This window comes from Delphinapterus leucas, chromosome 12 (assembly GCF_059928025.1).
Source record: "Delphinapterus leucas isolate spDelLeu-1000000601 "Yukka" chromosome 12, BTC_Dleu_Yukka2, whole genome shotgun sequence".
Lineage (NCBI taxonomy): Eukaryota > Metazoa > Chordata > Mammalia > Artiodactyla > Monodontidae > Delphinapterus > Delphinapterus leucas.
The window spans coordinates 48,748,779-48,774,677 of NC_143140.1; the positions used below are offsets into that span (position 1 = coordinate 48,748,779).

At 35.9% G+C, this 25,899-nt stretch overlaps 1 protein-coding gene across 8 annotated transcripts in view; it reads right to left on the bottom strand.

The window, feature by feature from the left end:
* REV3L (REV3 like, DNA directed polymerase zeta catalytic subunit) overlaps positions 1-25,899 on the bottom strand; it is a 187,727-nt gene that overhangs the window by 83,050 nt on the left and 78,778 nt on the right. For 7 of the 8 annotated variants that reach the window (XM_089921939.1, XM_089921940.1, XM_089921941.1 and 4 more), the window contains 3 exons: positions 15,764-15,883; positions 12,815-13,052; positions 318-460 (listed from right to left, as the gene is read on the bottom strand). In XM_089921939.1, the coding sequence (XP_089778065.1) occupies positions 318-460; positions 12,815-13,052; positions 15,764-15,883 (501 nt within the window). Of the gene's footprint in view, positions 1-317; positions 461-12,814; positions 13,053-15,763; positions 15,884-22,293; positions 25,842-25,899 lie in introns of those variants that run through there. The other variant, XM_089921945.1, reaches the window with a different exon arrangement.

The following is a 25,899-nucleotide window of genomic DNA, read 5'->3' on the forward strand; positions in this document are numbered from 1 at the left end:
TAACATGTCTTTGCATTATCACTTCAAATAAGCTGAGCATATTTCTTATAGTTTCCTATGCTACTTAAATGTTATGACGATAAACTGATTAAAGTTTATAAAGCTCTAAATCAGTGATTAATAAACGCTATACTCTTAGAAATGAGAAAAAATCATATATCTACATTCTCTCAAAAGAAATCATCCTGCAGGACAAAATCTAACAGTATTGTCATAGCCTCACTTAGCCAACTATGTAGAGAGTGTGATTATATTTTTCAAAATCAAATATATTTTCTGCCCCTAAATAATGAAATACAGTAGACTACTTTACTTACCACTATTTTCATCTGCAGTTCCATCTAACTGAGGTATAGAAAGATTGGCTAGAAGCAAACTGTTATTACTCCATTCCATTTCTTCTTCTGAAGATGAATCATCTTCTTCTGTTGAGCTTCTATGGGTATTTCTGCACAGTGATCTAGAGAATATTAAGATTCACCAGTGAGTATGAGCCTTAGAAAAAAGCACGTCAGACTCAATTTGCCTAATTTGATCCTATAATAGTAAAACTGAATAAACAGGATCTGAAAATAACTTAAAAAAGAAAAGCAGATTTACTTTGCTTTGGTATCATGCCCTACCAAAAGTTATTGTAAGTAGACTGTATAATCCATTTCACGTGAGCTAGAAGACACCATCATTCCTGTATTCATAGCTCCACAATATCCTGGATTATCATATCTAATTATGTTCTTCCTTATATTCTCCCCCTCAGCTTATCATTAGATATACACATAACAGCTTGGGTGAGAACCTGGTAATTTCTAAAAAGGTGGCATCCTAGCATATTTTAAGAAGTCTATAAATACACAATCACTACATTATTAATTGGAAAAAATAAACAAAAAGATAGGCAAGGGGGTATTCAGGTCAGGGCTGAAAGAGCAAATAAAAGGGATCAGAGATAGGATAGGAAGCAGTACAGGTGTTGAGTCAATCCCAGCAGTGGCTATAAAGTAGGGTTGCTGAGGAATGCAGATGGACTGTGATACCCAGATGGATACTCTCCTTAAGTTTCATGTCATATTGATTTAAATTTTTCACTAGATCCTAGCTTGATACTTTCCCTTCTATCTGGATGGGTAAACTTACTTTCTATCCATACCTAATTTTTTCTTTCACTTGTCTTGAAAATTTGAAAATATTGCTTTATTATACATGGAACAGTTTTTCCATTAAGCCTTCCCCAAATCACAATTTGTCCTAAAATCACTCTTAAGAGATGAAAGAGTTATTAGAGGTCATCTAGTCTAGCTTTCTACGCAATGCAAAAATCTTATTTTTAACAGATCCTACAATCTCCACTTTATATTCTCAGTATAAAGGGCTTGCTGTCTCACAGGGTAATCTTTTCTGTTATTAATGGCTCTAATTGTTAGTAATTTTCTTCCTATATTACACAAAAATCTTTCATTCCTGCCTTTGTGCTATGTAGCCATATGTAGCAAGGTCTATGCCATGTTCCACATGATAACCTTTAAAATATTTGAAGGCATTATCATTTGTTCCATAGTTCCTTTTTAATTAGACCAAACATTATCTATTCTTTCTCCTGTTCTTTAAAAGTGACAGTGTTAACAAATCCTTCTAGTTTTCTTCCTCTTCTTGCCCTTTCCTTTCCTTATTCAGTATTCTTAAAATATGGTACTCAGGAGGAATATAATATTCAATATACAAGTATCAATAGAATTAAATGACTCCTCTTCTAGACAATATACTTCTATTATTCAATCTCTCTTTAATATACATTTATAAAATGTTCAGGATTGTTTTTCCAAGGTTAACCTGGGGTTGGTTTTCACAGAATTGGTCCAGTCAATGAACACACAAGCATTAATTAATCATGGGATAAACCAGGCCTATTATTTTAAACATGTTGGCACCACTGGGAACAAGGAGATGGTGATTTTATAAAAATGTTACATATTTGAATGTGTATCTACTTAATATGGGCATGAAAGTATAAATAGCTAAACCAGGTATAATCTAAGAAACTGTAGAAGAAATGCTAATAATAGGTTGAAGGTAAAAATCAAATGGACAATATCAAAACAAAACAATGAAAGAACAATGAAGAAAAAAACAAATGGAAGAAAAATGCATCATGAAATGCCACATGATCAAATAAAAATATCAGTCAACAAATTTAGCTAAAATATAGAAGAAGCAATCCTATTTATTATAGCAAGATTTAAATACATCAATAAATACTATAATTATTTTACTAATAAAATCCAAAATCTGTCAGAATAATAAATGTTACCCCAGGTACAGCTGGTAGACAATAATCAAATTCACTGTTTTGGCAACCACACAACACTACAGATTTATTGTGCTCTTAATAAAGTAAAACTTATGACCTTCCCACAGAAATTGTTAAGCCCAGAATGAACCGTAGGTCTATCTAGTCTATATTTGTGAAGCTGACTGATTGAACATAAAACCTATGACTCTACACTTTATTAGGCATCATCTTTTTAGTTTCAAGATATTTTCGAATCTATATTTTGTCATTCAGTGAATTAGCAATCTCCAATGTTTCTGAAAATCTGAATTCAATCTAGCATGAAACTTGGCACACAGCAGCATTTAAGTGGTTTTTGAATGCAAAATCATGCAAGTTCTCTGTGAACCTACCTAATCAATCACTATTACCACGTATACTCCTTATCCACAAGGATGCTATGTAAGACTTTGTTAAATATCTGGCTGAAATTAAGATCAATATGATTATTACATTTCTCTAAGTAACCATATTTAAAATGGATATAAAGGCAGTAGAGCACGACTTGAACTCATGAAGGGTCTTGATATTCTCTGCTTCTCTAAGTGCCCACAAAGTGTTTAATAATCGTATCACCCCTATTATAGGGGAGCAGAACTAGAAGCAAGCAGACCAGTTAAAAAGTGATTTCATAGTATTCCAGATAAATAATAATGAAGGCTTAAACTAGATAGGCTTAACAACTAATAGAGGTGTAAAGGAGAGCAAATTAAATATGACACTGAAGTTACAAACTTCCAGAAGTTGAAGGCAAAGTGGTGTCATTCCAGAAATAAGAACCAGAGACACAAGAACAAAGCCATTTTATACCACTGTTTATTATCATTTAGGATTGCTTATGCTCCAAAAGATGTTGTTGTGGTTGAGGAATTTCTGAACAGGATATTTCATAAAAAGATTTATAAAGTTTATACAGAAAAAAATTGACAAAAATATTTATAGAATAGCTACAAGAAATTGTATGCCTTTCAACCCCCCCTCTTTTTTTAACAGATTAGGAAATATCAGCAAAAGGAATTTTTATGACACTGTTGAGGGTCAAATCTATCAGGAAATAGAACATTGATTCTGTCTGGCTCAGGTAAAATTAGGTCTTCAAAGGTCAAGGAGCTGAGTCTTTGACCGATTTAACACTGTGACAGCAAAGGGAACTCAGTATGTGAAACTAGGAAGGAAGTATGAAATAATATTTCACAGGTTTGGAATTTCCTACTCACAGAATAAAAATGGAATTCTTTGTAGGAGCATACTGTGAAAATATAGAAGAGAGGGTTCTGATATAAACTCAGATAACAGGAGATGGTATCAGAAAATTTATTTTTTTATATCAGGTAATGTTGAGAAACTAGAGCTACATTACATATATACTTATAATACTATATATGTATATACGTAATACATATGTGTGTAAATATGATATATAGGTTAATCTCATTCATCTTTCAAAAACAGACTTTAGAAGTTTTAGTACTGCCTACAGAAGTTTGAAGTAGAGGCACACTCAGTGTTTTAAGCTCAGAGGCCCAATTTTTTTCCACACACAGAGCATACAGCTCAGGGGCAGACTCAAATCAATCAAGCTCACAAGAAACTGATTTAGAAAAACACACTGCCAAGGAGAGTAGCCAAGATGGCAGAGTAGAAGGACACTAAGCTCACCTCCTCTCACGAGCATACCAAAATCATAACTAACTGCAGAACAATCATTGATGAAAAAGACAGGAACGCACCAGAAAAGATCTTCTACAACTAAAGACATAAAGAAGGAACCACAGTGAGTTGCGTATGAGGGGCAGACTTGCAGTATAATCAAGTCCCATACCGCTTGGGTGGGGGACCCACAAACTGGAGAATAATTATATTAGAGAGGTTTGAGCCCCATGTCAGCTCCCCCAGCCTAGAGGTCTGGCATTGGAAACAGGAGCCACCAGAGCATTTGGTTTTGAAGGCCAGCAGGGCTTGATTGCAGAAACTGCAGGATTGGGGGAAACAGAGACTTCGGTCTTAAACAGTGCACACAAAATCTCACACACACTGGGACCAAGAGCAAAAACAGTAATTTGATAGGAGCCTGGGCCAGACCTACCTGCTGGTCTGGGAGGGTCTCCTGGGGAAGCAGGGGGTAGCTGTGTCTCACCCTGGGACACAGGCACTGGTGGCAGACATATCGGGGAGCATTCATCTGTGTGAACTCTCCTGGAGGTTGACATCTTGGCACCAAGACCTAGGCCCACCCAATAGCCTTTAGGTTCCAGTGCTGGGACGCCTCAGGCTAACAACAAACTGGGTGGGGACATAGCCCCATCCATCAGCAGACAGGCTGCATAATGACTTCCTGAGCCCACAGCCACCTCTAGACGAGCCGCTAAACACAGCCCTGCCCACCAGCGGGTCAAGACCGAGCTCCAACCACCAGTGGGCAGGCACTGGCCCCTCCCAACAGGAAGCCTGTACAAGCCTCCAGACCAGCCTCACACACCGGGAGGCAGGCACCAGAAGCAAGAAAACTTCAAGCAAGACCAAGTCTGCAAATGCAGACTAGACACTACCCTGGGACCACCTGGACCTGGGCCCTTGAGTGATGAGAGGGGAGTGCACTGCTGGGATGCATACAACATCTCCTACAATGGGCCACTTCTCCAAGGTTGAGAAACGTAACTAACCTACCACATACATAAAAATACAAATAGCAATTTAGACAAAAAGAGAAGACAGAGGAATATGTTTCACATGAAGGAAAAAGATAAAACCCCAGAAGAAGAACTAAGTGACATGGAGATAGGCAGTCTGCCTGAGGAAGAGTTCAGAGTAATGATCATAAAGATGATCAAAAAACTCAGGAGAAGAATGGATGCAGATAATGAGAAATTAGAAGTTTTTGAAAAAGAATTAGAAAATATAAAGAGCAATCAAACAGAATTGACGAATATAACTGAAAAGAAAAAAACACAAGAAGGAATCAACAGTGGACTAAATGAGGAAGAAAAATGGATCACTGAACTGGAAGACAAAGTACTGGAAATCACTGCTGCTGAACAGAAAAAAGAAAAAAAAAAAAGACATAGGGACAGTTTAAGAGACCTCTAGGACAACATCAAGAGTGCTAATTTTTGCATTATAGGGGTCCAGAAGGAGAAGACAGAGAGCAAGAGCATGAGAGAATATTTGAAGAGAACAGGATTAACCCAAGGAGGAACACACTGAGACACACAGTAATCAAACTGACAAAAATTAAAGATAAAATATTAAAAACAACAAGGGAAAAGCAACAAATAACATACAAGGGTACTCCCATAAGGCTATCAGCTGATTTTTCAGCAGAAACTCTGCAGGCCAGAAGGAAGTGGCACAATATACTTAAAAGTGATGAAAGAGAAAAACCTACACCCAAGAATACTCTACCCAGCAAAGTTCTTTGATTTGACGGAGAAATCAAAAGCTTTATAGACAAGCAAAAGCCAGAAGAATTCAGCACCACCAAACCAACTTTACAACAAATGCTAAAGGAACTTCTCTAGGCAGAAAAGGCTACAACTGGAAAAAAGAAAATGACAAAATGGAAAAGCTCACTGGTAAAAAGCAAACATACAACAAAGGTAGGAAATCATCCACACACAAAGCTAGTAGGGAGGTTAAAAGACAAAAGTAGTAAAATCAGTTGTATCCACAATAAGCAGTTAAGGTATACATAAAACAATTACATGTAAAATATAATATCAAAAATAGTAATCATGACAGGAGGAGAGTACAAATACAGAGTGTATCTAAAACGCATTTGAAATTAAGAGATCAGCAACTCAAAATAAGCATGTATGTATACAGACTGCTATACAAAAATCTCATGGTAACCACAAAACAAAAAAACTATAATATACACACAAAAAAGAAAAAGGAATCCAAATGTAACACTAAAGACAGTCATTAAATCACAAGAGAACAAAAGAAAGGGGAAAAAAAGACCTACAAAAACAAATCCAAAACAATTAACAAAATGGCAATAAGAACATATATATCAGTGAATGCCTTAAATGAAAGCGGACTAAATGCTCTAACCAAAAGACACAGACTGGCTGAATGGATACAAAAACAGGACCTGTATATATGATGCCTACAAGAGACTCACTTCAGATCCAGAGATACATACAGACTGAAAGTGAAGGTATGGAAAGAGGTATTCCACACAAATGGAAATCAAAGGAAAGCCAGAGTCGCAATACTTACATCAGACAAAATAGACTTTAAAATAAAGATGTTATAAGAGACAAAGAAGGACACTACATAATGATCAAAGGATCAATCCAAGAAGATACAACAATTACAAATATATATGCACCCAACATAGGAGCACCTCAAAATATAAAGCAAATGTTAACAGGCATAAAAGGAGAAATTGACAGGAACAGAATAACAGTGGGGGACTTTAACACCTCACTTTCATCAATGGACAGATCATCCAGACAGAAAACCAGTAAGGAAACACAGGCCTTAAATGACATACTAGACCAGATGCACTTAACTGATATATATAGGGCACTCCATCCAAAAGCAACAGAATACACATTCTTCTCAAGTGCACATAGAACATTTTCAAGGATATATCACATAATGGACCACAAAGCAAGCCTTGGTAAATCTGAGAAAACTGAAATCATATCCAGCATCTTTCCCAACCACAACACTATGAGGCTAGAAATCAACTACAAGAAAAAAACTGCAAAAACCACAAACATACAGAGGCTAAAAAATATGCTACTAAACAACTAATGAATCACTGAATAAGTCAAAGAGGAAATCTAAAAATATCTAAAGTCAAATGCAAATACTACGATCCAAAACTTATGGGATGCAGCAAAAGCAGTTCTAAGATAGAAGTTTATAACAATAACCATAAAAGCTTACCCCAGGAAACAAGAAAAATCTCAAATAAACAACCTAATCTTACACCTAAATTAAGTAGAGAAAGAAGAACAAACAAAACACAAAGTTAGTAGAGGGAAAGAAATCATAAGGATCAGAGCAGAAATAAAGGAAATAGAGACTAAAAACACAATAGAAAAGATCAATGAAACTAAGAAGCTGGTTCTTTGAAAAGATAAACAAAATCGATAAACCTTCAGCCAGATTCATCAAGAGAAAAAGGGAGAGGGCCCAAATCAATAAAATCAGAAATGAAAAAGGAGAAGATACAACTGACACCACAGAAATACAAAGGATCATAGGAGACTACTACAAGAAACTACTCGACAATAAAATGGACAACTTAAAAGAAATGGAAAGACTTCCCTGGTGGTCCAGTGGCTGGGACTCCACACTCCCAACACAGGGGGCCCAGGTTCAATCCCTGGTCATGGACTAGATCCCACATACCGCAACTAAGACCTGACGCAGCTAAATAAATAAATAAATATTTTTTTAAAAAAAGAAATGGAAATAGAAAATATGAGCAGACCAATTACCAGTATTGAAATTGAGTCAGTAATTTAAAAACTCTCAAGAAACAAAAGTCCAGGACCAGACGGCTTCACTGGTGAATTCTACCTAATATTTAGAGAAGAGTGAACACCCACACTTCTGAAACTACTCCAAAAAACTGCAGAGGAAGGAATGCTTTCACACTCGTTCTATGAGGCCACCATCACCCTGATACAAAAACCAGACAAAGATATCACATAAAAAGAAAATTACAGGCCAATATTACTGATGAACATAGGTGCAAAAATCCTCAATAAAATACTTGCAAGCTGACTCCAACAATACATTAAATACCATACACCATGATCAAGTGGGATTTACCCCAGGGATGCAAGGATTTTTCAATATATGCAAATCAATCGATGTAATACACCACATTAACCAACTGAAGAATAAAAATCATGATCATGATCAAAAAATATGATCATCTCAATAGATGCAGAAAAAGCTTCTGATAAAATTCAACATCCATTTATGATAAAAACTCTCCAGAAAGTTGGCATAGACAGAACACACCTCAACAAAATAAAGGCCATATATAACAAATCCATACCTAACATCATACTAAATGGTTAAAAGCTGAAAGCATTTCCTCTAAGATCAGGAACAAGACAAGGATACTCACTCTTGCCACTTTTATTCAACATAGTTTTGGAAGTCCCAGCACAGCAATCAGAGACGAAAAAGAAAAAAAGGGATTCAAATTGGAAAAGAAGTAAAACTGTCACTGTTTGCAGATGACACGGTGCTATACATAGAAAATCCAAAAGACGCCACCAAAAAACTACTAGAGCTCAACAATGAATTTGGTAAAGTTGCAGGATACAAAATTAATACCAGAAATCTGTTGCATTTCTATATGCTTACAATGAAAGATCAGACAGAGAGGACTTGCCTGGGGGCACAGTGGTTAAGAATCCACCTGACAATGCAAGGGACACGGGTTTGATCCCTGGTCTGGGAAGATCCCACATGCTGCAAAGCAACTAAGCCCATGCACCACAACTACTGAGCTTGTGCTCTGGAGCCCGTGAGCCACAACTACTGAAGCCCGCATGCCTACAGTCTGCGCTGCACAACAAGAGAAGCCACCGTGATGAGAAGTCTGCGCACTGCAACAAAGAGTAGCCCCCGCTTGCCACAACTAGAGAAAGCCCACTCACAGCAACAAAGACCCAAAAATAAATAAATTAAATAAATAAATGTATATATTTTACAAAAAAGATCAGAAAGAGAAATTAAAGAAACAACCCCATTTACCAGCACAGCAAAAAGAACAAAATACCTAGGAATAAACCTACCTAAGGAGGCAAAAGACCTGTACTCCAAAAAATATGATGCTGATGAAAGAAACTGAAGATGACACAAACAGCTGGAAAAATACACTGTGTTCTTGGATTGACAGAATCAATATTGTTAAAAATGACCATACTACCCAAAACAATCTACAGATTCAATACAATCCCTAGCAAATTACCAATAACATTTTTCACAGAACTGGAACAAAAAACTTTAAAATTTGTACGGAAACACAAAGGACCCCAAATAGCCAAACAATCTTGAGAAGGAAGAACAGAGCTGGAGGAATCAGGCTCCCTTACTTCAGAGTATACTACAAAACTACAGTAATAAAAACAGTATGGTACTGGCACAAAAACACACACACAGATCAATGGTACTGGACAGAAAGTCCAGAAATACACTCATGCACTTAAGGTCAATTAATCTACAACACAGGAGGCAAGAATACAACAGAGGACTTCCCTGGTGGCGCAGTGGTTGAGAGTCCGCCGGCCGATGCAAGGGACACGGGTTCGTGCCCCGGTCTGGGAAGAACCCACATGCCGCAGAGCGGCTGGGCCCGTGAGCTATGGCCGCCGAGCCTGCGCGTCTGGAGCCTGTGCTCCGCAACGGGAGAGGCCACCAACAGTGAGAGGCCCGCGTACCACCAAAAAAAAAAAAAAAAGAATATACAACAGAGAAAAAGGCAGTCTCTTCAACAAGTGGTGCTGGGAAAACTGGACAGCTACATACAAAAGAATGAAATTAGAACATTCTCTACACCATTTACAAAAATAAACTCAAAATGGATCAAAGACCTGAATGTGAGACTGAATACTATAAAACTCCTAGAGGAAAACACAGCACAGTCTTTGACATAAATTGCAGCAAAATTTTTTTGGATCCATCTCCTAGAGTAATAGAAATAAAAACAAAAATAAACAAATGGGACCTAACTAAACTTAAAAGCTTTTGCACAGCAAAGGAAACCACAAACAAAATGAAAAGACAACCTACGGAATGGGAGAAAATATCTGCAAATGATGCGACCAACAAGGGCTTAATTTCCAAAATATACAAACAGCTCATGCAGCTTAATATAAAAAAAAACAACAGGGCTTCCCTGGTGGTGCAGTGGGTTAAGCATCTGCCGGCCAATGCAGGGGACACAGGTTCGAGCCCTGGTCCAGGAATATCCCATGTGCCATGGAGCAACTAAGCCCATGCCACAACTACTGAGCCTGCATTCTAGAGCCCACAAGCCACAACTACTGAAGCCTGTGCGTCTAGAGCCCGTGCTCTGCAACAAGAAAAGCCACCACAACGAGAAGCCTACGCAACACAACAAACAGTAGCCCTCACTCACCGCAACCAGAGAAAGCCCACACGCAACAACGAGGACCCAACGCAGCCATAAATAAATAAATTTTAAAAGGAATAAACATTTTAAAAGAAATTTTAAAAACCAAACAATCCAATCAAACAATCAGCAGAAGACCTAAACAGACATTTCTCCAAAGAAGACATACAGATGGCCAACAGGCACATGAAAAGATGCTAAATATCACTAATTGTTGGAGAAATCCAAATCGAAACTACAATAAGGTATCACTTCACAGCAGTCAGAACTTCCATCATTAAAAAGTCTACAAATAATAAATGCTGCAGAGGGTGTGGAGAAAAAGGAACCCTCCTACACTGTTGGTGGGAATGTAGATTGGTGCAGCCACTATGGAGAACAGTATGGAGGTGGTTTAAAATACTAAAAATAGAGCTACCATATGATTCTGCAATCCCACTCCTGGACATATATCTGGAGAAAACTCTAGTTCAAAAAGATACATGCACCCCAATGTTCACAGCAGCACTATTCAGAATAGCCAAGACATGGAAGCCACCTAAGTGTCAATCGACAGATGAATGGGGAAAGATGTGGGATAAATATATATATATATATATATATATATATATATACACAAACACACACGTGTATACATATATATGAATATTACTCAGCCATAAAAAAGAATGAAATAATGCCATCTGCAGCAGCATGGATGGACTAAGTCAGACAGAGAAAGACAAATATCATATAATATCACTTATATGTGGAATCTAAAATATGATACAAATGGGGACTTCCCTGGTGGTCCAGTGGGTAAGACGCCACACTTCAAATGCAGGGGGCCCAGGTTTGATCCCTGGTCAGGGAGCTAGATCCCACATGCCATAACTAAGAAGTCTGCATGCCATAACTAAGACCCCGTATGCTGCAACTAAAGATCCTGCATGCCACAACGAAGATCCTGCGTGCCGCAACTAAGACCCAGCACAGCCGAAATAAATAAATAAATTTTAAAAATATGATACAAATGAATTTATTTACAAAACAGAAAGACTCACAGACATAGAAAACAAACTTATGGTTACCAAAGGGGACAGTGGGGGGGAGGGGAGATTAGGAATTTGGGATTAACATATACGTACTACTTTATGTAAAACAGATAAATAATAAGGGCCTACTGTATAGCACAGGGAACTATATTCAATATCTTATAATAATCTATAATGGAAAAGAATCTGAAAAAGAATATATATATAAAAAACTGAATCACTCTGCTATACATCTGAAACTAACACAACATTGTAAATTAACTATACTTAAAAAAAAGGTTAAAATGTAAAAAGGAAAGAAAAAAAGAAAACCACACTGCCATCTTACTCATTTTCTTTGAGAAATGGAAAAGAATATCAGTTACTGCTTCTGACATTCATTCATTCATTAATATTTAACTCCTTTGATCTAATCAGACCTAGAAGCCATTCCTTGTCTTCAAGCTGACTCTATATTTGTTGCTCCAACCCATAAGAGTTTAACTCTCAAAGGGCATTCTTTTTTCCTCAAGTTCTGAGATAAGGAGGCACTTCTATTTTGCCCCATTTATGACCCACATATTACTATTGTATATATAGACAGATGATTTCTAAGTTAAGTTTATGAGGAGAGCACAAATTGGAGCAAGGTAATCAAAAGACACAAACTTTGTTATAAGACAAATAAGTACTAGGGATATAATGTACAACACGGTGACTATAGTTACCACTGCTGCATGATACATATGTACGTATGTATATATATGCTGTATGTATGATATATATGAAAGTTCTCATTACAAGGAGACAAAAAGTTTCCCCCATTTCTTTTTTTTTTTATTTTTTTGCGGTATGTGGGCCTCTCACTATTGTGGCCTCTCCCGCTGCGGAGCACAGCCACTCCGCGGCATGTGGGATCTTCCCGCACCGGGGCACGAACCCGTGTCCCCTGCATCTGCAGGCGGACTCTCAAACACTGCGCCACCAGGGAAGCCCTCCCCCATTTCTTTTTATTGTAATTATATGAGATGATGGATGTTAACTAAACCTGTTGTGGTAATTAATTCATAATATATGCAAATCAAACCATTATGCTGTACATCGAAAATTCATACAGTGGTGTATATCAATTATATCTTGTTAATAATAGAAAAAAATAAAGTTAGGTTTAATCTTTTTAAATGTACCAGAATTTTATTTTGCTTGGAATATAAAGTTTACACACTATTTAAAAGAGATTTCAAAGAAGTCAATTTAGTTTATTAGGTATTTTTTATTATGAATAATAGTAAGAAATAATTTCTGATTAAAGAACAATGATAATGACCAAAGGTAAAGCAACTGAAATAACTAAAAAGTTACCTCTTTTTGGCACAATGTTCTTCAATATTGCTGTCCCATCTCTGAGACATTACTAAACTAAGCTCCATTTCTTCTTTTTCAATCTGTGGTTCATTTTCTTCATCATCACTATTTTGAGGATTTTTACTGTTTCCAAACGAACGACATGATGATGGCATCCTATTTCTTCCCCCCTGATATCCGTCATTTTCCAAACCAGCAAGAAGATGTACCAGAGCCTCATCAGGACTACTGTCCACTATAAAACAAGTGAAGCATCACCAACAAACAACTTAAATTTTCCAAATAATTCAATAATTCAGATCAATTATATATAAAACAACAACAAGAACCACAGATGCTGGCACATGCTGAAAGGATACAGCTGGTACAAAGATTTATGTATTGATGTAGTTCTTCCATTAAAGTGTAATCTTTGGACCACCTGCATTACAAATGATTTTGTGTCCTTAAAAAGAAAATTCCCAGACACCATCTCACACCTACTGAATTAGAATTTCTGATGTAAGGCCCAGGAATTTGCATGTTAACAAGTTGCTCAATCTCTTACTGCACAAGCAAGGTTGAGGAGCACTAAACCAAATATAATCACAAGTGATCAAACTAAATATAAAATATATAATAAATATATGAATTAATGCTAAGGAAGTGCCTTAAAAATGATAATGTGAACACCTTATCCCTCTCTTAAGCTGTATTTAGCTCACAGGACAGTCAAACAAAACCTGTAGTTGCAAAACATGAGAGAGCTTTAAAAGTGATTAATAACATTACTTAAAAACCTTGAAGACCACCACTGAAATATCACCATCATGTGCACTAGGGTTGCTAAAATCAAAAACAGATAATAACAAGTGTTGACAAGGATGTGAAGAAATTGGAGCCCTCATACACTGCTGGTCGAATTGTACAATGGTGCAGTTGCTTTGGGGAAAAAAAGTTTGGCAGTTCCTCAAAATGCTAAACAGAGTTACCAGAGGACCCAGTAATTCCATTCCTAGGTATGTATCCAAGAGAAGTGAAAACATATGTCCACACGAAAACCTATACATGAATAATCATAGCATCATTACCCCAATGGCCAAAAAAGTGGAAACAACCCAAATATCCATCAACTGAAAGGTGGAAAAATGAAATATGGTATATATCCATATGATGCAACATTATTCAATAGTAAAAAGGAATGCAATACTGACATATACCTCAACATGAATGAATCTTGAAAACATTATGCTAAGTGAAAGAATACAGAAACAAAAGGTTATATAATTCTGTTTATATGAAATGCCGAAAATAGGTAAATCCAGCAAAAGAGAAAATAGATTAGAGGTTGCCAGAGGCAGAGAGGAATGAAAAATGGGAAGTGACTACAAATGGGTATTGCATTTCTTTTTAGGGTGATAAAAATGTCCTGGAAAAAAAAAAAAGTCCTGGAATTAGATAGTGGAAATGGTTGCATAAATACCTGAAATGCTAAAAACCACTGAACTGTACATGTTAGAAGGTGAGTTTTACAATATGTGAATTATTTCCCAATAAAAGCTATTATTTTTTAAAAAAAGATCATAAAGATGGAGGTTTGTTCTAATCTAGTACACAACCTTTTTCTCTGTAAAATGAGATAGTATATTCCCCATTTACTAAACTATTAAGTTTCAGGTTTTCTTTGTTGACATTAAACAAACTGGTTCAATCATGCTACTGGTTCAATCATGCTACCAACTGTAAGGCAAAATTGAAGATATTTGCTTATAAGAGCCATTTTGGCAAAAATCCATTTCTTAAATCTAGAATTGCAGTTAATTTTTCCTGCCTCATACTTTAAAAATGGTTAACATTGGCAAATGATTTATAGATATTTGACTCTCAGATCTCTAACACTGAGATTACATTTTTTGTAACCTTATGCAAGGTGGAATTATATCAACTGGTGATACATTATATTTGCCTAATATAATGAAATAAGGATATGTCTCTCTTTTTCAATTTCTTTTTTTTTATAACTAAAATATAATTTAGGTATATATATATCTATTTACTCAGAGAAATAAAGCATTTTAGATTATAAACTTCAAATTAATTTTTAAATGTGGTCTTTGGATCATTTCTTTCTACGTATTTCATGTCATTCATTTAAAAAAGAAAAAAGCTACCTACCTCCATAGAAAATGTTCTTGAAATATGACTATGTACAATAATTTTGGTACTGTCCCTAGTCATTCAATTAATCTTCCACTCAAATGAAAATGTAAATAACAGAGAGAAGACACCGTAGAGAGGTAGGATAACATTTGATGCTATATCTCATTTGATACAGTAAGAATGGAAAAACAGAAAGTGAGCAAGAAACATAAAATCACTATACCAAGCAAAGCAAGAGGCATGAAGTTCAATGATATCTCACTTTTTGCAAAGAAAATTTAAATGAATTTCTGAAAAATGTCAGTAATTTAGACTAAATTATTGAAATGAAATCTAGCAAATGGTTTACCATATTAATGAAAATGAATTTATGGAGATGCAAAGATACTCAGAAATAACTGTCATGTTCTACATGCTAGTCAAAAATTAACAGCTCGAAAGGAATTGTCCAGGGAAATTCCTGATACTTACCAAGAAAGAATCAATTATGTTATTTTATTAATGTTCTTAACTTTGGAGAATTTTAATTCAAATTAAGCATATTTCCCCTTAAAACAATATGGTTCTCTTCCAAACAAAGTTTAAAAAAAAAAAAAAGATTTTCTTACACAACTATTTTTCAGAAAAAGCTGTGTAGAAAACAAAAAAGAAGCTACTACATCTCGTAATGCAAGATTTCATTTTTATACTAAGAATTTATCAAACATGCAATATTAACCTCTTCAAATCAAAGAAAAAAATACCGCCTGACATACGCACTTTTGTTGATATAAGACACTGAAAACTTATGGCACAATTGTTACTTACAGAAAGCTGGTGACTCACTCAGTCTTTGGGTCAAAGGCTGAAAAGTCTGACTGTTTTCCATGAGGTTCAAAATTGCTTCTTCATTAATAAGAGCTTCCTCCACTTTGTGTCTAATATGACCTTAAGAGGACAAAGAGTACAAAAACATTAAAGTAAATGACCTAAATCTGAAATTTACTGTTTAGAATTTGTGTAAATTAGGAAACATTACAATGTAAACCTATTTAAAATTTTGAAGTGTTGCTGACATATGCTAAATAAAACCATAATAAAACTTAATGAAAGCCATAGGAATATCTAACTAGTCATACAGAGTAATTAAAAAAACAAAAACAAAAAACCCTGAAACTGTGAATCACTAAATATTTACAATCTCTTTAGCTTCTAAATCCTACCTAGTATGTACAAACAGTTATATTACTCTGATAAAAATCAATGTACATTAAAATTTGTAAAACGAGTTCTTAGAGGGAAGTTCATAGTGATACAGGACTTCTTTAAGAAAAAGCTCAAATAAACAATCTAACACATCACCTAGAAGAATTAGAAAAAGAAGAACAAACAAAACCTAAAGTCAGCAGAAGGAAGGAGATAATAAAGATCAGAGAGGAAATAAATAAAACAGAGATTTAAAAAAATAGAAAAAAATCAATAAAACCAAGAGCTGATTCTTTGAAAGCATAAACAAAATTGACAAACCTCTGGCCAGGCTTAGCAAGAAAAAAGAGAGAAGACCCAAATAAACAAAATAAGAAATCAAAGAGGAGAAATCACAACTGATACTGCAGAAATACAAAAAAACATAAGACAACACTATGAACAATTACACAACCTAGAAGAAATGGACAACCTTCTAGAAACATACAGCCTTCCAAAACTGAAACAAGAAGAAACAGATAACTTGAACAGATCATCTGATCACTAGAAGTGAAACAGAATCTGTAATAAAAAAACTCCCTGCAAACAAAAGTCCAGAACCAGATGTTTCACAGGTGAATTCTACCAAAAGCACAAAGAAGAACTTATACCAATCCTTCTCAAACTCTTCCAAAAGACTGAAGAGAAAGGAATACTCCCAAAGACATTCTATGAAGCCACCATTACCCTGATACCAAAACTAGACAAAGACACTACCCAAAAAAGAAAATTACAGGCCAATATCTTTGATGAATATAGATGCAAAAATTCTCAATAAAATATTAGCAAACTGCATCCAACAACACGTAAAAAAGATCATACACCATGACCAAGTTGGATTCATCCCAAGGTCAAAAGGATGGTTCGACATATGCAAATCAATCAATGTGATACACCACATCAACAAACGAAAAGACAAAAACCACATAATCATCTCAATAGATGCAGAAAAAGTATCTGATAAAATTCAACATCCATTCATGATAAAAATTCTTACAAAAGTGGGTATAGAGGGAACATACCTCAACATAACAAAAGGTATTTATGACAAACCCACAGCCAATATAATACTCAATGATGAAAAGCTGAAAGCCTTCCTGCTAAACTCTGGAACAAGACAAGGATGCCCACTCTCAACATTTCTATTCAACATAGTATTGGAAGCCCTAGCAACAGGAATCATACAAGAAAAAGAAATAAAAGGTATTCAAATTGGTAGGGAAGAGGTAAAATTGTCATTATATGCAGATGACGTGATAGTATATATAGAAAACCCTAAAGACTCCACATAAAAACTACTAGAACTGATAAATGAATACAAGGTAGCAGGATACAAGATTAACATACAGAAATTAGTTGCATTTCTTTACACTAACAATGAAATACCGGAAAGGGAATGTAAACAAACAATCCCTTTTAAAATCACATCAAAAAAAATTAAAATACTTAGGAATAAACCTCACCAAGGAGGTGAAAGATTTATATGCTGAGAACTATTGATACAAAACATTAACAGAGGAAACTGAAGATGACTCAAAGAAATGGAAAGATATCCCATGCTCCTGGATTGGAAAAATTAATATTGTTAAAATGGCTATACTACCCAAAGCAATATACAGATTTAAGGCAATACCCATCAAAATACCCATGACATTTTTCACAGAACTAGAATAAATATTCCTAAAATTTATATGGAATCATAAGAGACCCAGAATTGCCAAAACAATCCTGAGGAAAAAGAACAAAGCAGGAGGCACAGCCCTTCCAGACTTCTGACAATACTACAAAATTACAGTACTCAGAACAGCATAGTATTGGCACAAAAACAGACATATAGATTAATGGAACAGAATAGAGAGCCCAGAAATAAACCCACACATGTATTGACCATCTTCAACAAAGGAGGCAAGAATATACAATGGGGAAAAGACAGTCTCTTCAGCAAGTGGTGTTGGGAAAGTTGGACAGCAGCATGTAAATCAATGAAACTAGAACACACCCTCATACCATGCAAAAAAGTAAACTCAAAATGGCTTGAAGATTTAAATATAAGACATCATAAAACTGCTAGAAGAGAACATAGGTAAAACATTCTATGACATAAATTATAGCAATGTTTTCTTAGGACAGCCTCCCAAGGCAACAGAAATAAAAACAAAAATAAACAAATGGGTCCTAATCAAACGTATAAGCTTTTGCACAGCCAAAGAAACCATAAACAAACCCACAGAATGGGAGAAAATATTTGCAAATCATGCGACCAACAAGGGCTTAATTTCCAAAATATACAAACAGCTCCTACAATTCAATAACAAAAAACCAAACATCCCAACTGAAAAATGGGCAGAAGACCTAAACAGACATTTCTCCAAAGAATACATATAGGTGGCCATTAGGTGCATGAAAGATGCTCATCATTGCTAATTATTAGAGAAATGCAAATCAAACTACAATGAGGTATAACCTCACACCAGTGAGAATGGCCATCATTAAAAAGACTACAAATAACAAATGCTGGAGAGGGTGCGTAGAAAAGGGGAACCCTCCTACACTGTTGGTGGGAATGTAAGTTGGTACAGCCACTACAGAAAACAGTATGAAGGTCCTCAAAAAACTAAAAACAGAGTTGCCCTAGGATCCAGCAATGCCATTCTTGGGCATATACCCAGACAAAACTATAATTCAAAAAGATACATGCACCCCTATGTTCATAAAAGCACTATTCACAACAGACAAGACATGGAAACAACCTAAATGTCCACTGATAGATGAATGAATAAAGAAGACGTGGTATACTTATACAATGGAATACTACTCAGCCATTAAAAAGAATGAAATAAGGCCATTTTCAGCAACATGGATGGACACAGAGGTTATCATACTGAGCAAAGTAAGTCAGAAAGACTTTGAAAGACAAATACCATGTTATCACTTATATGTGGAATCTAAAATATGACACAAATGAACTTCTCTACGAAAGAGAAACAGACTCACAGAGACTTGTGGTTGCCAAAGGGGAGGGGAGTGGAGAAGGGAAGGATTGAGAGTTTGGGATTAGCAGATGCAAACTATTATATATAGGATAAACAACAAGGTACAACGATATGGCACAGGGAACTATATTCAATATCCTGTAATAAAACATAATGGAAAAGAATATGAAAAAGAATATATATATTTGTATAATGGAGTCACTTTGCTGTACAGCAGAAATTGTACACACAGGGAATCAACAATACTTCAAACAAATTTTTTTTAATATAAAAATGTTACCCCTTACAAAAAATAAAATAAAATTTATAAAACAAACAGAAAAGACAAGTTGTCCGACTTGAATAATAAAATTCTCTAGGGCTTCCCTGGTGGTGCAGTGGTTGAGAGTCCGCCTGCCGATGCAGGGGACACGGGTTCGTGTCCTGGTCTGGGAAGATCCCACATGCCGCGGAGCGGCTGGGCCCGTGAGCCATGGCCGCTGACCCTGCGGGTCCCGAGCCTGTGTTCCGCAATGGGAGAGGCCACAACAGTGAGAGGTCCGAGTACCGCAAAAAAAAAAAAAGAAAGAAAGAAAAAAAAATTCTGTATAGTTTATTTTGAAATAATTCATTTTACATTAACTTTATATTTCTCCATATCTTTTAATTCATGATTTTAAAATGTAAGTCTTTTGCCATGTGATTTTTATAGAAGGTCTAATGTACAGAGGGATTAAATAATTTTTAGAAGATAAAATGAATCTCATAATCTAATCAAAGGGAGAGGGAGAATAAAAAGCACATAATAGTAGGGGAAAAGAAGACTATATAGGACTTCCCTGGTGGCGCAGTGGTGAAGAATCCGCCTGCCCATGCAGAGGACATGGGTTTGAGCCCTGGTCTGGGAAGATCCCACATGCCGTGGAGCAACTAAGCCCATGCTCCACAACTACTGAACTGTGCTCTAGAGCCCACAAGCCACAACTACTGAGTGCATGTGCCACAACTAATGAAGCCCATGCGCCTAGAGCCCGCGCTCCGCAATAAGAGAAGCCACCAAAATGAGAAGCCCGTGCACCGCAACGAAGAGTAGCCCCCACTCGACACAACTAGAGAAAGCCTGCGTGCAGCAACAAAGACCCAATGCAGCTAAAAATAATTTTTAAAAAACCTCAATAATATTAAAAAAAAAAGACTATGTAGCAAAATATGGCAAGCAGTTTAAAGAAAGCTAATTGGAAACAGTTCTATTTTTCTCCTTCTGATATTCAGACTTAAAACTAAGTGTTTTTCAACAGTTTTTAAAAGAGAGTTAGAAGCTTCAGGAAGAAATATTTTTAACACATCCTAGAAATATTTTAACACACATAGCTAGCCTAATAGTGCTTAGTCAAAATGAAAGAAAAAACCACAGAAAATAGGTCATCTCAAAACAAAAAAAAAAAATGAGATCAGTGAAAACAAAAGATGGTTCTCAAACTAATAACAAAATACACAAGATTGGCAAGAATGATCACAACAAAATAGAGAGAAGGCATAAACAATGTTAGAAATACAAGTGGAAGTGCCAAAGGTAAAAGAGGCATGTTAAAGTAATACTATGAACAACTTTATACCACAAATATGGAAAAATCAGATTAAATGGATAATTTGTTAGGAAAAATATGATATAAACTGATTCAAACAGAAACAGAAAACTTGAGTAGACCTGTAACAATTAAGGAAGTTGAATTAATAGCTTAAAATCCACTCCCTTTACTTCCCACCCCTGCCACATAAAATCAACCCACAAAAATCTATATAAGTCTGGATGGTTTTACAGATGAGACCTATCAAACCTCTAAGATATAGATTATATCAATCTAATAAAAATTCTTGAAAGGAGAGTTGAAAAATATGAAAAGCTCCACAATGCATTTAATGGGGACAAAGTATGAATCTTTCTCAATTACTGAAAAAAAAAAAGTTACAATTCTAAACAAAATATTACCAAAGTAGATATAGCAACATTTAAAAAAACACACATTATGACAACAAAGGATTTATTTCAGGAGTGCAAGGATAGTTTAACATTAGATACATCAACATTATTAATTTAACTACCATATTAACAGAGTAAAAGAGAAAAACTGATTATGTCAATATTTTCAAAAAAAAAAATTTGGTAAAATTTAATATCCATTCATGATTTCAAAAAACCCAAACTTCGGGCTTCCCTGGTGGCGCAGTGGTTGAGAGTCCGCCTGCCGATGCAGGGGACACGGGTTCATGCCCCGGTCCCGGAAGATCCTACATGCCACGAAGCAGCTGGGCCCGTGAGCCATGGCCGCTGAGCCTGCGCGTCCGAAGCCTGTGTTCCACAACGGGAGAGGCCACAACAGTGAGAGGCCCACGTACCTCCCCCCGCAAAAAAACCAAAAAAAAACAAACCCCAAACTTCTTAAGAAGCAAGAAACAAGAGATAATAAACTGATTATAAAGTTTATCTACCAATATCCTGTAGTAAATTTCATACTTAATGATGAAATATAAAAGCATTCACTTTAAAGCCAGAAGAAACGTTTTTTTTCCATATCTACTTAATATCATCGTTAAGTTCTTAAGCACTGCATCAAAACATTAAAAAAGTATAAGGATGGGAAGGGAAGTAATACAATTATTATTTTCTGATGATGACTCTATACACAGAAAATCCAATCAAAAAGACATATTAACTATTAGCACTAATAAAAGTTGCTGGATATAAGACTGACACACAAGGTCAGTGAAGTTCCTAATACCAGCAATTAGAAAATGTAATTTTTGAAAGCTAAACTTAAAACTGCAACATTTATAAGGCACCTGGAGCATATCTAATAAAAGATATAAAATAATTTTACCAGAAAAATTGCAGAACTTTATTGAAAGACATGAAGGAAGACCAAATAAACTGAGAAATATATCATGTGCATAAATGAGCTAATTTGGTATATATAAAGATTTTAAATGTTTCTAAATTGGTCTATAAATTCAATAAATTTCCAATAAAATCTCAACAGGGTTCTTCCCAGAAACAAAACAATCTGACCTTAAAATTAACATGGGAAAGCTTTTTTTTTAAGAAGATGTTCGGGGTAGGAGTTTATTAATTTATTTATTTACTTTTGCTGTGTTGGGTCTTCGTTTCTGTGTGAGGGTTTTCTCTAGTTGTGGCAAGCGGGGGCCACTCTTCATCGCAGTGTGCGGGCCTCTCAGCATCGCGGCCTCTCTAGTTGCGGAGCACAGGCTCCAGACGCGCAGGCTCAGTAGTTGTAGCTCACGGGCCTAGTTGCTCCGTGGCATGTGGGATCCTCCCAGGCGAGGGCTCGAACCCGTGTCCCTTGCATTAGCAGGCAGATTCTCAACCACTGCACCACCAGGGAAGCCCTGGGAAAGCTTTTTTTAAAGATCAAGAGTAAATACGACAATTTTGTAGATGGCTAGTGGGAAGCTGCTGCATAGCACAGGGAGATCATCTTGGTGCTTTGTGATGACCTAGAGGAGTGGGATAGGAAGGGTGGGAGGGAGGGAGGCTTAAGAGGGAGGGGTTATGGGGATGTATGTATACATATAACTGATTCACTTTGTTGTACAGCAGAAACTCACACAACATGGTAAAGCAATTATACTCCAATAAAGATGTATTAAAAAAAAAGAGTAAATAAGATAATTTTGAAGCTAAATAGGGAAGATCTGCTCCTGATATATATCATTACTTACAAAGCAACAGTAATTACAACAGTATGACATTAACATGGGAGAACACAACTGAGGTTGGGGAATTCAGTGGGAAAAAAAAAAGTTTCAATAAATATGTTGGAACCACTAGCTCTTTATATCTAGAAAAATAAATAACAATAAGATCCTTACTATATACACAAGTAAAATGTCAAATGAACTGAAGACCTACATGTGAAAAACCAATCTGTAAGCACACATAAACCTTAAGGATGAAAACTTCCATTACATCCAGAAAGGGAAGGAATTGTAAACCAGGCACAAAAACCAAACAGTAAAGGAAAAAAACTGTTAAATTTAAGGTTAAAATTGAAGACACGTAAAACACTTTAAAAAAGAGAAAAGGGAAGAAAATTGAAAAAAAAAGCTAAAAAAAATTTTGTGGAGACTTTAAAGTGTAATTCTAGATGAGGAGAAAATATCTCTACAATAAATATAACTGATAAAGGCTTGGTATCCAGAAAATATGAGGAATTCCTACAAATAAGTAAGAAAAAGAGTACAGATCCAGTAGAAAATGAGCAAAGAACATGAATAAGCAATTCTCAGATAAAGAGATCCAAATGCTCAAACTTAGTAATCAGGAAATGAAGATTAAACTAAGGAGATTTAGATTTCAAAGAATGAGAATGGCAAAAAACTTTTACACCTTACACTATCGAATATTGTTGAGGATGTAGGGAAGTTTAAGCTCTAACACATCGTGGGAATATAAACTTAGGTACATTTTATAGAGCAACTGTGAAATACTGGCTTTACTACCAAATGTGATAGTTTTATTGTTAACATACCTCAAAATCTGAAAAATTAAGCACTAAAATTGAGCTTATAAGGAAAATAAAAGGCTAAGACAAAACTTATGCAACTCTGTAATGAGAACACTAACAAAATCAATAATTGGTACCTGAGGAAATAAACTGCTCAGTCAGGCAGGCAGCTCAGTGTGGCTGGAGCCTGTCATAGCAGATATTAAAAATGCACAGAAAATAATAGTATGGAAATTCTGGGTACATTTCGATTAGGATGGGGCTCGCAGATGCTAAGACAAAGCAAATGGAAATAGAGCTCTGAGCCAGAAGGCTGCCATTAAAGTACTGAGGAGAGGGTGAAACCTGCGATGAGTCACAGAGGGCACAACGCTAGGATGCAACTCTAGGGAAGGAGGAAGCCCTGGGTGGGTGTAGGTGCTCATTTCTAGCTGTTGTTTAATACAGTCAAAAGAGCCCCTGCTGCCAATACAGCAGTGAAAAGAGGGCTTTTCCTTTCCTACTGAAGGCTGCAATTCTACTCCTCCTATTCTGGCTCCTCTTGCCTAAAAAAATTTTATGTGAAACAACATGACTTCTAAGTAAAACTTTCATTATTCTCTTATTTACCAATCATGTATAAGCTAACTGTATTACAAAAACCCTGTTAGAATAGATGCTATCTAGGTAGAGTATAATACACACACCCTAAGACCTGGCAAATTACACTTCTGTATGTCTTCTGTAGAGAAACTCTTGCACATGGCCACAAGGTGACAGACATAACACTGTTAACAACAGTGCAAAAGTGAAAACCATCTAATAGTTGTAGAGAACAGAAACACTTGTTTAGTCTTACAAAAGAATGCTCATCAGCAGCTAAAATGAATGACCAAGAAACATGTAAGAACAAGGATAGATTCCAAAGTTATTATTGCTGACACAAAAGATACTCAACATCATTAATGAGGGATATGATGATTAAACCATAATGAGATGCCGTTTCACACGTACTAGGATGGCTATATAAAAAAAGACAGATAATAACAAGTGTTAGTGAGATCGTGGGGTTTCTGAAACTCTCATATACTGCTGGTGGGAATGTAAAACAGTGCAGTCACTTTGGAAAACAGTTTGGCAATTTATTAAAAATTACACACAAATTTATCAAACGATCCAGCAATTCTCTTCCTTGTTATCTACTCAAGAAAAATGAAAATATATACCCATACAAAGACATAAATGTTCAGAGCATCATTATTCTTAAGGGCCAAAAAGTGAAAACAACTCAAATTTTCATCAACTGATGAATTAGTCAATAAAATATATCAGTAGAATGCAATACTACTAGGCAATAAAATGGAATTAAATACTGATAGATACTCCAATATGGATGAGCCTGAAAACATTATGCTAAGTGAAAGAAGCAAGGCACAAAAGATCACATTTTGTATGATTTCATTTACATGACATATCCAGAAAAGGCAAATCTTGAGAGACAAGGAAGATGATGAGTGGTTACTTGGGGTTGGAGGTGTGACTGCAAATGGACACAAAGAATCTTTTGAGGAGAAGGAACTATTCTAAAATTGAATTACGGAGATGTTAGTACAACTCTGTAAATTTACTATAAATCACTGAATTATACACTTAAAATGAGTGAATTTTATGTTACATAAATTATACCCTAATTAAGTTGTTAAAAAACGTAATGTTGAATGAAAAACAGCAAGTTACTTAATCTACGCCAAGTAGGACACCATTTATGTAAAATCTAAAACCTAAAATAATAGTATATGGGCTTCCCTGGTGGCGCAGTGGTTGAGAGTCCGCCTGCCGATGCAGGAGACACGGGTTCGTGCCCCGGTCCGGGAAGATCCCACATGCCGCGGAGCGGCCGGGCCCATGAGCCATGGCCACTGAGCCTGCGCATCCGGAGCCTGTGCTTTGCAACAGGAGAGGCCGCAACAGTGAGAGGCCCGCGTACCACAAAAAATAAAAAATAAATAATAGCATATGTTTTGGACATACATATATAAGAAAACACAAAATCATATATTGTAACAGTTTGTACCAACTTCAGAATAGTGCTTACCTCTAGAGATGAAGAAAAGGTAAAAGAATGGGAGAGAGGTCTTTGCTACATCAATGATGTTTATTTCTCAGGAAAAAAAAAAATTAGCTAACTCAACCAAATACTAATATCTCAGTGCTAGATACACAGGATGTCTGTTATGGTATTTTC